The 12,647-nt window shown below is 39.3% G+C and overlaps 1 protein-coding gene across 1 annotated transcript in view; it reads right to left on the reverse strand.

The window, feature by feature from the left end:
• Nucleotides 1-4,833: 4,833 nt before the first annotated feature.
• Nucleotides 4,834-12,647, reverse strand: part of KATNA1 (katanin p60 (ATPase containing) subunit A 1) — a 19,928-nt gene continuing 12,114 nt past the window's right edge. The window contains exons 4-8 of the mRNA XM_008594161.1: nucleotides 11,706-11,864; nucleotides 8,374-8,500; nucleotides 6,840-6,974; nucleotides 6,393-6,519; nucleotides 4,834-5,201 (exon numbers count right to left, since the gene is read on the reverse strand). Of these exons, the coding sequence (XP_008592383.1) occupies nucleotides 5,003-5,201; nucleotides 6,393-6,519; nucleotides 6,840-6,974; nucleotides 8,374-8,500; nucleotides 11,706-11,864 (747 nt within the window). The 3' untranslated portion in view covers nucleotides 4,834-5,002. The remainder of the gene's footprint in view (nucleotides 5,202-6,392; nucleotides 6,520-6,839; nucleotides 6,975-8,373; nucleotides 8,501-11,705; nucleotides 11,865-12,647) is intronic.

The following is a 12,647-nucleotide window of genomic DNA, read 5'->3' on the forward strand; positions in this document are numbered from 1 at the left end:
CAGAAATCAGTTACGGGCTCTTCCAAACTGAGGTCCCCAGAGATGGAATCTGCCTCTCGGGAAGAGGGAGGTTATCTGTGGCCGACGCCCAGGGTGTGGCGGAGAGACGATCTGGGCGGGCTTCTCTTCCCAGCCCCCCCCGACGCTGGCCGGGGACTTCCCACGCTGCCAGCCCCGTCTGAGACCCGCGGGAAGAGTGGGATTATAGGCTGGTCCACAGGCCCCGGGGTGCCCCGCGTCAAGGTAAGCAAATAGCACGTCCCAGCGGGGAGCCACGCCAAACAGAGATGACTGGCCTGCCCTCACAATGCCGGCCTTCCCAGAGCCCACCCTAGGAAATGGAGGCAGCTTTGTTGTGGGCTCCCAGCCTGGTGTGATGGGCGGGGGCCAGGCGGGCAGGGAGTAGTCGGGCTTCGCCCCGCAAGTGGGACTTTGCTGGGGGTGACTCACAGAGGTCGCAGGGTGGGCCGTCCGGGGGGCTTCAGTCTGCCTCTGCGTAGTCTTCCGCTGGCTTCCTGGTCTTTGCCGTCTGGGCCGTTAATTTGTTCCCGCAGCCGGGCCTGGGCGTCCCCAGGAGTCCTTCTCCATGTTGGCCCCAAAACCTCGAACCCGCTGCCGTTTATCGATGTAGGATCGTTGTTGAAAGAATTATTCGTCCTTTGTTGCTCTTGGAAATGCAGTCAATACTCTGGTATCACAGCACACAGCTCTCAGGATCGCGCTGTTTCCTGACGCGGCCGCTCCAGACCCGTCGCCATCTTTTCTCTGGATCTACAGTCTCAGAGCCGTTGTTGTTTGTCCTGGGTACAGGTAGGTCAGGAAGAAGGACTTGGCAGGAAGAGATGGAAGGGGAACCAAAAGGCTTCTATGTTTCTTCTCTCTGCTTCCGCCGTTGCTGTCTGCTGGGAAAATGGGGCTCAGGCGAAGTTCAGTGTTCTCACTTAAATTTGAGGTCTAAACAATTCAAGTTATTCCTTTTTGGCTGTTAGCATTTTTATTTTATGTCAGTAGGCCTTTCCCAGCCTAAAATTATGTGTTTTCTTAAAACTTACTTTTCTATGACTTTTTTTTTGTGGGAGCAGCTGGCTGGTAAGGGATTGAATCCTGGTTGAACCCTGGACCTTGGTGTTATCAGCACCACCCTCTAACCAACTGAGCTAACCAGCCAGCCTTAAAACTTATTTTTTTACCATCACTTTTTTATATAGTTTAAGCTAGAGGTCTGATTTTGTTTTCCAAACGGAGAGGCTATTGTTGCATTAGTAACTTGCCATTGACTTGTAGTGTTACTTTACCATAAATTAAAATTCCCTTATACATTAGTCTGTTTCTGGACTCCCTTCTGTTCCACTGATCTGTCTCTTCCTGTGCCAATAGCAGTTTTAATTACTACAAGGTTTTTAATAAAACCTGTGATAGCTGGTCAGGGCAACTCTTTCTTTTCTCCATTGTTATTTTTAAAAATTATTGTGGCTATTCTTGTAGTTCCTTCTCTGTGAACTTTAGAATCAGCTTGTTTGGTTCTATGAACAACTAACCTCTTGATGTATTGATTGGGAGAACATTGAACTTACATTACAGGGTCTTACATTACCAGAGGACCTACTCTCTAGTCAGGTATTTTAGTAACAAAAAGAGAAATGTTGTTTAAAAATCTAAGGTTACATTCCAGTGGTAAGTACTGTTTAAAAAGCTGCTTGGGCTTAGTCCTAGTCTTTTCACCCAACCTGTGCGAATCTAGAGATCTGAATGTCTGCCTTGATGATCTATACTTACCCTATCCTTTCCTTCCCTATAGTACCAAATAATGAACTTCCTCTGAACCTTTCTATTCCTTCAGTCAGTTTGGTTAAGTTGAACTTTGGACTCAGAGTTTGTACAACTATTATAAACTATTAAATAGAATGAAGCAGAAACACCTAACTTTTAAGTATATATTTAGTTATAATCTTGAAGTAACCCTGTCTAACTAACCAAACTATAGGTGGGGGAAATATTTAATTTTGATGGTAAATAATCATCTTATATTTCAGAGGAATTATTCAGTTGGATCAAGTGAGTTTTATACCTGTGACAGCTATCAACTTACATCCAGATGGTCCTGAGAAAACAGCAAAGAACCTTGAAGATAACACATGTATTTAAAACACCATCTCAAATCATCACTCTGAATTAGTCTGTTGGCTCCAAATTTGCCACTTGAATATAATTTTCTTTAAATCCTTGAGAATCAGTTTATACACTAAAGAAACTGCTAAACTCCTAAGACTGTCTGAAGAGTGACCTTTATAGTGCCAAGTTAAAGTTCATCTTATTTTGTATAAGGGCTAGCTATTCACATGGGGAATTATTAAGGAAAATTTAAACAAGTGGAAGAGAAGACATGTGAAGAGACTTTGGAATTACCAAAAAGGAGGGAAAAAAAGGGGGCAGCAAAACAAAATGCCATGTGCCAATAACTTTTCAAGGTGCCTTTGTTAAGGAAATTATATCCACTTAATTACTATATGACTTTATGAAAAGCACTTTATAAAATTCTAATTTAAAAGCTCAAGAACTTAACACTTATTTTTTTTATTCAGTACAATGTGCCTTTATATTAAGTATGTGACTATAAAAATCACTGAAGTGTATCATGATTTGATTCTGTCCTGTACCAAGACTACTTACTTTGAATGTACCAGGATTTAAAAGTAGTAATGACGTGTTCTCACTCTAAAATAAATTTTTTTGAGGAAATAAGTACAGCTGCTTTGGTTACAATTATATAAAAACTTTGGCCAGGTGAAAATGACCTGTATGTACATAAGTGTAGGTATAGTTCCTTTCATGTACACTGGCTAAAATCTAAGGCTCAAGTCGGTTGAGCCTGTCAACGTCATGGAATTAAGAGTGTCCTTGGTTTTATGGTTCTAGGTATAGTGCTATTTATCCTACAAGTGTTATATCTTACTTTCGTAAATCATTGCTCATATTGACATACATTTTATGATGTGACATGGTACATATAACTTACCTTTACTCCATGTGATAATTTCCATTGTTTCATTTAAAAATTTTGATTGTAATCCATAATTTTGAAAACATTGTCCAAGAAAGTAATAGCTCTTTTTTTAATACTTAAAAACCATTTTTAATATGAGAAGTTTTAAAAAAATTTTGGCAAAAATAGGGCAGCCACCACCCCACAGCCCTAAGTGGATATACGAAGGCCTGGAAAAGCATGCAAAGAGGTCAGGGACATGAGGTCAAATCTTGTAGCAGTTTCTTTTTTTTTTGTCTTTTTCCGTGTCCGGCAACGGATCGCAACCCTCGGTGTTGCTCCCGCGCCTCGCTCAGCCAGTGAGCGGGAACCGGTCTGTATGTGGGATCTGAACCCTCGGTGGGAGCGCCGCCGCGCTTCCCAAGCGGCGCACTATAGCAGTGCGCCACCGGGCCGGCCCTCTTGTAGCAGTTTCTAAGGAAGATCTTGGTCCAAAGATAAGTTCAAGCCCACAGGTGAAATGGCCAACATGCCCTCCAAGTCCCTGAGGGCCTGGATCCAAGACGGGAAGCTCTGCACTTGCTCCACTGAGTCCGGCTAGGGTGCCCCCAACCTGGCCATGCGCCAGCACAGCTCCATGGCCAGGGAGGGCCAGGCAGGCCAGGGGCTCTGGGGAAGGCGGTGGGGTCCCAGGGCACGGCACTGAAAGGCATGCAATGCTTGGGCGAGAGCTGCCTGCCCAACTGATGGCTTATTTTTTTTAATCATTTTATATTTGGACTAAAGGAGAAAGGAGTGATTTTTCATTTTCCCTATTTTTAATTAGTACATTTCATAGGGCTATCATTCCGATCTCCACATTGCAGAATAATAGCATGCGATTTGTAATTTGATACTGTTACCAGTTAGTGACACTGTCTTTATGCCCTTCCTCATTCCATAAGTTATGAGAAAGCAATTCTAACTCCAAATGATAACAGGGTCTTATTTTATCCATTAACCATAGGTTTATAGATTCTAGAGAGGAAAAAAATTTAGGAGGCTGCATGGTATATTGGAGAGTGTAGGCTTTGCAGTTAGATCCCTCCTATCCTGGCTTCTCTCCTTTACAGTGAGACTTGGGACGACAGCCTCTTTGAGGCTCTGTTTTCTCTTCTGTGGTTGGGATGATACAATAAATTATTTTCTTGTAAGTAACCAAACTGGAAATCTTAACTAAATTTTATATCATTAACTTTTATTTCATTTATGAACTTGATACCATTATTTTAGTTATGCTTAGTATCCATGAGTGAATGAGTTTCATTATAGAATAATGAGCAGCATAGATTTAAAAATACCTGCTTGCCTACATGACAGCTCCTTATGTAGGCAGCATAAAGTTAAGCAAGATTGTGGGGTTTTTTTATTCCTTTTTAAATGCATAGTAAAATGAAGAGTCTTTAAAACTCTCCCAGAGGCTGGCCGCTTAGCTCAGTTGGTTAGAGTTGTGGTACTAATAACACCGAGTTCCAGGGCTTGATCCCTATACCAGCCAGCCACGGAAAAAAAAAACTCCTAGGAAGAGGAGGAAAGCTACCATAATATCAGTGGGAGGAAAGGCACATTGGGCCTGGCTCATGCTTTAATTAGCTACTTATATAACAACATTCAGGAATTTTCAGTACCCACTGGCACCTAAGGAGGTAGAGCCAATCACCTTCTCCCTAGAAGGAGTAACAGCAGGCAGTGGGAGAGAAGATGCTATACTGATTAGTGCATATAAAGACAACTTTCCAAGCTAAGTAACATTGTGTTGCAACATTTTTGGTCAGTGAAACAGAAATCAAGTAATGCTAAAGTAAAACAAATTTGCAACAAAAAAAATTGGCTTTATTCAGAATCATAAGAGATTTTTAAGAATCTTACCATTATGAAAGTTTAAAAAAATATAGCACTCAGTGCAATGAAACACTACATTTAATTAGTACTCAAACACTTAGACAGGTTTCTCACAGTTTACAGTTTACATGTGAGAATTTAGCATGATCCAAACTCAAATATCCATTTCTCATATCTTTCAATGTCTGCAGCAGATACTGATTTAGAAACCTTTTTTAAAGCCATTTCAAAATCCTCCATAGTTGTAGGCATGTGCATTTCTTCTCTTGAAAGATTTCGGATTTCTTCTGGGGTCAAACCTTCAATACGCCTTCTCATTGCCATCAAGGATGCATCCCTAGGTTTGAAGTTTAAAAAAAAAACCCACAAAGTGTTAAGTTGTCTGAATGAAAATCTGCGAGTAGAAAAATTTTCAATGCATGTTGTAACATTCTCTAATTATGAACTTATTACATATACATAGGTACTATTGCATAGAATCTTACATTGGAATGCAAGACCTGTTCTGAGGGCTTGCATTCCAGTAGGGTGCTAATCAATTTAAATAATTAATACTAAGCATAAGGCCCAAGAAAAAGTAAAAGTACAATTCTTTTAAAGAAGCTAAGATTGATTTTTATTATAAGTGTTCAATAAAAAAGAATAAGCATCACAGAGACAAGAGAACCTGTTAGCTAGAAAATTAAATATTTTCTTCATGTAGAGTAAAAGCCAGTTGACCAAATTAGGTGGTTTCTTCTTTTCCTCTATTAGTGTTTATTTTGGCAGCTGACCAGTTCTGGGATCTGAACCCTTGACCTTGTTGTTAGCAATACCAACTGAGCTAACTGGCCAGCCCCATTAGTGTCTTTTAAATAAAATTCTAAAAAGGAGAAAGTTCAGATTCAAGTGCCTCTTTCCTTTCACCAAGTTTCATCCTTAATAGCAGCCACCATTTATGCAAAGGGACAGCAATATAGCTGCTTTATGTATACACACGTTATCTCTAATTCTCATAACCCTGCATAATATGCTCACTTTAGAGATGAGAAACTATTGCAGTCAAGCCCCGTGCTAATAAACATCTGAGCTAATACTTTGATTAGGACAAAACCTACTTGGATCAGCTGTGTTAGAGACTTTTCTTCCTTTCCTATCACATTTAGTATACATTTACTGAAAACTAGACAATACTATGTGGTTATGCAAATCAGTTTATTTCACAATAATTTCCTATATGACAGTATAGTGCAGGGATGCACCAATAATTTTTTAATCCAAGACAATTACTGATTTTCTATTTTACACAAATTGTTTCAACATTAGCTTCTTAAATGTGTAGCTTTTAAATGAACTGCAGACTCTTCAACAACATGCAAGTTTCCCAAGTATCTTACCAGCACCTGCTAATACTAACTTAAAACCAAAACTTGTGACTCTGATTATATAATGCAATGTAGGTCTTTATTCTTCATCTCTTAATTCACCATAAAAACTTCATAATAGAAGTTTATGCACACAAAAACCTTGCTTCCAAAATAATTCATACCTGCACACGTTGGTAATGTCCGCACCTGAATAACCTTCCATGTTTTCTGCTATGCTTGCAAGGTCAACATCATCAGCCAATTCCAGCTCACGTAAACTTATTCGTAATAGCTCCTCTCTGCCTTTTGCTAATGGTACAAACAAATTTAAAAATATAAGCCTTCAACATAAACATAGTGCATTATTTTTTCTCAAGTCTATTTTGTGTGATTTGTTTTCCAATTATTAGAGCCCACTTGCCTGAAATTTCAAGGCTGTTCCTCACTGAATTTTTAATTTCCTAGTACCAAGGCTTTCAGGTTCTAGATATAGCCAAACTTGTAATATAGGGAAACTTACTCTACATTTATCTCTTTAAGAAAGTTAATTAACACCAAATTTTAAATTCTCTAAGCAAAACTACCTGAAAGTTAACAGGAGCTTTTTGACAAGCTATAAATGGAGATACCTGATGGTAAAGGAATATAGATTCGTTTCTCAAGACGTCGTCTTAAAGCCTCATCTATATCCCAGGGAAAATTAGTAGCTGCCAGAACCATAACCATTTTGGAAGGGTCATCATTTTCAGAAGCACCTCCAACACCTAAAAGAAGGATAAGGAGAGAAAGTAAAAAAGCTCAACTATTTTTTAAGCTCTTTTACAGGCATAACTTTATTTTCATGACATCTTAATGAAACAGGAACTATTATCCCCATTTTGAAGATAAGGAAGTTGATGCTCAAGGAGGTCACTAACTTGCCGGGGGTCCCATGGACAGAACTTGAATGTGAACAGTGGAAGTGTGACTTTAGGGTCATGCTCTTTACTGATTCCCATACTGCAGATGAGAACCCTGGAGTGAAGACAACTAAAGTAACTTGCCCATGGCCATTCTTGACTGTATGGCTTCAAGCTTGGGGTTCTCAGTTCCTGAGTTGTGCAGAATTGGTGTGAAGACAGAAGGATCAAGGGCCTGGGGCTGGGTTCCAGCCCAGTGCAGCTTGGGCAGGCGGTGATGCCCCAGCACAGCCATGTGGCTTATCATGAGTTCCCTCAGACCTGCAGGATTCCCTGGGTCCCTGGCCTGGAAAGCAGGACAGATGGAGGGCTGGGGGGAGTAAATATTTATGCTGGTAAATATTTATCAACAAGCTCTCTTCCCTGAGCCCCACTTCTGCCAGGCAGAGGGCTGGGATCATATGGAGATGGAGTGGTCATTGCCCTACTACCAGGAGGTTCACAGTCCACCCAGGTTGTGGGAGGGGGTATAGACCAGATTTGTGCGCCTGTGCTGTTCAGTTGATAAATCTCTGCAGCCCTCAGTTTTCCCACAGTTTGGAGGCTGGTTAGTCCACATTACAGGATTCACATCTGGTGAGGGCCTTCTTTTTGGTGGTGACTCCTTTTTGGTGGTGACTCCCTATAGAGTCCTGTGGTGTCAAGGGCATCATGGCAAGAATGGCCTGAACCAAGCCCAACTATTTAAAGATCATCAAATATTTAGCACAATAATACAAGGTAGTGCAGTCTTTAAGCCTCCTTAAGACTTAGAATGCTAACTGGTATATATATGAATTTGTAATCCAAGGAAAATGAATTTTTGTAGTATACAAAAATATGAATCAAAATGGATTTAATCAAAAGACCAGCTCAGCTCAACTACATGCCAATTTAAAAAAATGTTACGAAAACATACATAACCTCTAAGGCCAATGTATCTACATTTATTGGCTAAAAATAGAGATCAGGGTATTAAAAATGAAGAGATCAGGGTGTCCTGTGGATGGCCATTGTTTCTGACATCACCGTTGTCAGTGTACCAAATTTGCTGCTATCAATCTCTAGGAACTACTTGCTCTCCCCCTCTAGTCCACCTAGAGTTATGAACACCTATAAAAAGAATTGGGTTAGCATTCTGGGTACAGCCTGACCCGCTGAAGCTGGGGACGCTCCCCAGCCGCCCACCCCAAGTCAATTCCTGCATATCCACATATATACAGACCATCCATTTGAACCAGCAGCTCTGCTTTCACCCTCCTGCTTGCTTCATGCTCTTCAGAAGTCCCTCTGCGACTACAAATGGAATCTATCTCATCAATAAATATGGTGGCTGGAGAATAAAATCGAGCCTAAAGAAAGAAATCATGCGACACCAAGTTTTTATTTCATTTTAAAGTAATCTACAAGTAAGCAATTAGGAAATAGCTAAGGAGACTACCACACTGTGCATCTCTCCCTCTTGTCCTAATATTGGGGGGAGAGGATAGAACTGGAACAGCTAAAATATAGCTTCTAAATGCAGACCTATATACTTAAATATTATATATATATATTCTTTGTTCCTTTCAATAATATAATTGGGTATATTTATTTGAGTGATAAAAATACAAGGTTTTCCTGCATACTGTGGTGACACAGATAACTATGATGGGAAAGCAGATATTGGTAAATATTCTAAAATTCTAGAAAAAATGTGGTTAAAGAGAACCATTACCTTAAATAAAATCACAGAGATTCCTTCCAAGAAATTCTAGTTAAATTGCCATTTTTTTCTTTTGACTGATAGAAATATATTTTAATAATCATAAGTAGTCACTTAGAAGAATCAATTTATATGTCCTGAGGTTTTTTTTTTTTTCAATTTATCTGATCAACCATGGACCCTTTTTTTTAATTGAGATAAAATTCACATTACATAAAATTCAACATTTCAAAGTATACAATTCAGTGTTTAATATATTCACAATGTTGTACAACCGTCACTGCTAATTGCAGAACATTTTCATCACTCCAAAAAGATAAGCCACAATCCCCTCTCTCCCTAGCTCCAGGCATCCACTAATCTACTATATGTCTTTGTGGATTTTCCTATTCATATACATGGAATCATACAACATGTGGCCTTTCATGTCTGGCTTCTTTCACTTAGCATAATGTTTTAATCTGTTCACTTGAAAAATCCAAATATTTAAATCCCACTTTCTTTTCTACTTGAAAATTTGAATCCTTAAATCATCTATTCCCTCCAATGGGACAATTTCATTTTTAATAAAGACTCATTACTTGGGTTTTAGGTACTATGTGTAAAAATTTTTGTAATTCCTTTTTTAGAAATGGACAGAGGGAAAGAAGGAACTTATCAAAGCACCCAAGAAAATTCTCAATTGAAATTCTAGCGAGAAACCTTCTACTAACAGAAGAACCTACATCAACAAAAATTAAATTTCAATCTATTGTTGCCACACCAAACAAAAACTACTAAACTGATTCTTCCCAGTGGTCTGACTTCAGGCAGAGGCCATGTGACATGCAAAATGGGCTCTGGCTGGCGTGGGAAGGTACTAAAGACAGACTTGCAGTCGACACCAATTTGTTCTGCCTTATAGCACCCCTTCTTCTGGTAAGAGAAGCCTCTTTTTCATTTGTATGTCATCCCTCTTTCATTCTTACTCCACTACTTTAAAGGAGGCCACCATACTTGAAGGCCAGGGGTATTATTCAGGCCTGGCCAATCAGATCACTCCAATCCTCTGACTAAAACAATGGGTTCAGGTATGGACACATGACTTAAAACTGGCCGAACATTAATCCCTGACCGTTTGCTAGAACAACTGAGAAATGAGGGCTGCTTTCTATGGGATTACCATAAGAACAATAAAAATAAGGCTTAAGCCTCTGATAGCTATGTTACCACCACATGGGCCTGCCTGCAGTCTAAGCAAACCCAGAAACAGAAAGAGCCAAAAGTCAGAGAGAAAGATTCCTGAGGACCTCTGAATTGCTGCATCCTGCTAGGCCTGGAAAAAAAGTAACTTCTTTAAATTGCCAGTTACATGACCCAATATATTATTCTTTTTGCTTAAACTCATTTGACTGGGTTTTTGACACTTGAAAATAAAATTTCATAATACAACAAAGTATACAATTACGTTTTTGTGTGCATTTATTACCATGTCATGTGAAAAATCGTGGACAGATTTTCACCAAATTTAAGGCTCTTACTTAAAGTATAGACCTTGAGACATGCTCAAAATTCACTTTGAGGGATTCTGAGAGGAGGAAGGCATAATGAGAGAGGTAATCATCTACAGAGTCAAAACCAAGATATGTGTGGCAGTACAATTTTACTCCTTGAGAAAAGGAAATGAACAGAAAAAAACACAAGCTGGTTTCAAATATGAACCATAACTTTTGGTCACAAGGGCAGAAGATCCAAACTGCAGGCACTGGTTTATAATTGAGCCACCACTCAAGTGGCACCTCAAAGTAGTTTACTCCAGATGAGCAAGGGTTTATTTAATGATGGTTAAGATCTTCCCGAGCAACTTCAGGGAAGCCAGTAAAAAATAATGCTTTTTGATATGCCTTCATAAACCTCACTATAAAAAATAATGCACATTAGCACTGAGTGTAGGAGGCTTTCGTCCACAGAAGAAAATGGTCAGTTTTCTTGAATATAAAACCCTACATTAGAAAATATACCAAATAATTCTTAAACAGAAACAACTAAAAGTTACTGAACCCTTATGAATCAGACTTATTAAGCAACTTACACATTTTAGCTCGTTTCACCCTTCTCACATTACAAAGGTAGGTCTTATATTATCGTCCTGTCTTGGAAATAAAGCAACTGAAGATCAGAAAAGGGGAGGAATTTGCCCATAGTTAACCAGCCAGGAAAGTGACTGAGGTGGGATTTGAACCTAGGCCACTTGACTCTAAAGACTCAACACTTAACTAACCGCTCTACTTAGCTTACATCTCTTTAAAGAGGTCTGTTAAGGCTGTTGAATTGAGTCCAAACACTCTACCAGAACTTGTTGAATTATATTTCTTCCACTGGTATTCAAATTTGAGGGGGTGGAAGAAAGAAAAAGAAACTCAATGAAGCAAAGAACTTAATCCAAAGACTGAGTCATTAAACTTAAGGTATTTGATATAGTTAATAAACTGGAGGTGATCTAAGTACCACAACTACTTACGATTCTCACATTTTGGCATTAGTTACAATACTGCATTTACCCATATTATGACTAAGCTTATTGATTTGAAAAACATAACAATTTCAAATTCCTATAGCAGATTAGTAATGCAGATCCCATAATGTGAGCATGCCCATAAACTAACACATAAGGATCTACCCCTGGAGGAAAGGAGACAAAAAGAAACTCAAGTTATTCATGTTTGTAAAGAATGCTAGCTTCAAGGGCACAGGAATCATACTCTGGGCACAATATCATCCTGCCTAGCTATTCTATACACTGAAGATAGTTACAACTCACTCTCCCCTTTTTTTAGAGGTAAAGAATCACTAAAACTGTATCAAACATTCACCATTTCAAACAGAAGACGAACAAGCTTCTCAGACTCTCCTCTATATTTAGAAGTCAGAGTTGATGAAGAGACATTGAAGAATGTTGTCTTGCATTCTGTAGCTACTGCTTTAGCAAGGAGGGTCTTTCCTGTGCCAGGTGGGCCAACCATCAATACTCCCTGTTAGCAATATAATAGAGTAAGCAAAGAATTTATCTGCCATTGTTCTAATTCACAAGAATTTCATTATTAAATATCAAATTTCAACCAACTCATATATAATATTAAGACAATAGAAAGATAAACAGGATACTTCATCACAAATTTGCTTTTTCCATTATAAACCAAAGATGTCTAAATTATTAAAAATCTGGAACTCAGGGATGGCCAGGTGGCTCAGTCGGTACTGAGAGTAGTAGTGCTGGTAACACCAAGGTCAAGGGTTTGGATCCCCATGCTGGCCAGCCACCAAAAAAACCAAAAATTGGAACTCAGAGATGAGAATGTGTTTATGATATCAATACCCTAATCTAACACAGGTACCATTAACACCTGGATATATTTCTTCCGAGTCTTTTTGCCCAAATTAACTTTAAAAAAAAAAAGAATAGTTTACTCAAAGTATGTCTGAGATGTCATATTTTACTTATGACATAACGTTTAAAGAATTTTTAAAAATTGTTAAGTGTGGGGCCGGCCCGTGGCTCACTCGGGAGAGTGCGGTGCTGATGGCACCAAGGCCACAGGTTCAGATCCCATATAGGGATGGCTGGTTAGCTCACTGGGTGAACATGGTGCTGACAACACCAAGTCAAGGGTTAAGATCTCCTTACCGGTCATCTTTAAAAATAAATAAATAAATAAATAAATCTCTTTAAGGGCCGGCCCGTGGCTCACTCGGGAGAGTGTGGTGCTGATGGCACCAAGGCCACGGGTTCAGATCCTACATAGGGATGGCCGGTT

This window comes from Galeopterus variegatus, unplaced genomic scaffold (genome assembly GCF_000696425.1).
Source record: "Galeopterus variegatus unplaced genomic scaffold, G_variegatus-3.0.2 Scaffold10268, whole genome shotgun sequence".
NCBI classification, from domain to species: domain Eukaryota; kingdom Metazoa; phylum Chordata; class Mammalia; order Dermoptera; family Cynocephalidae; genus Galeopterus; species Galeopterus variegatus.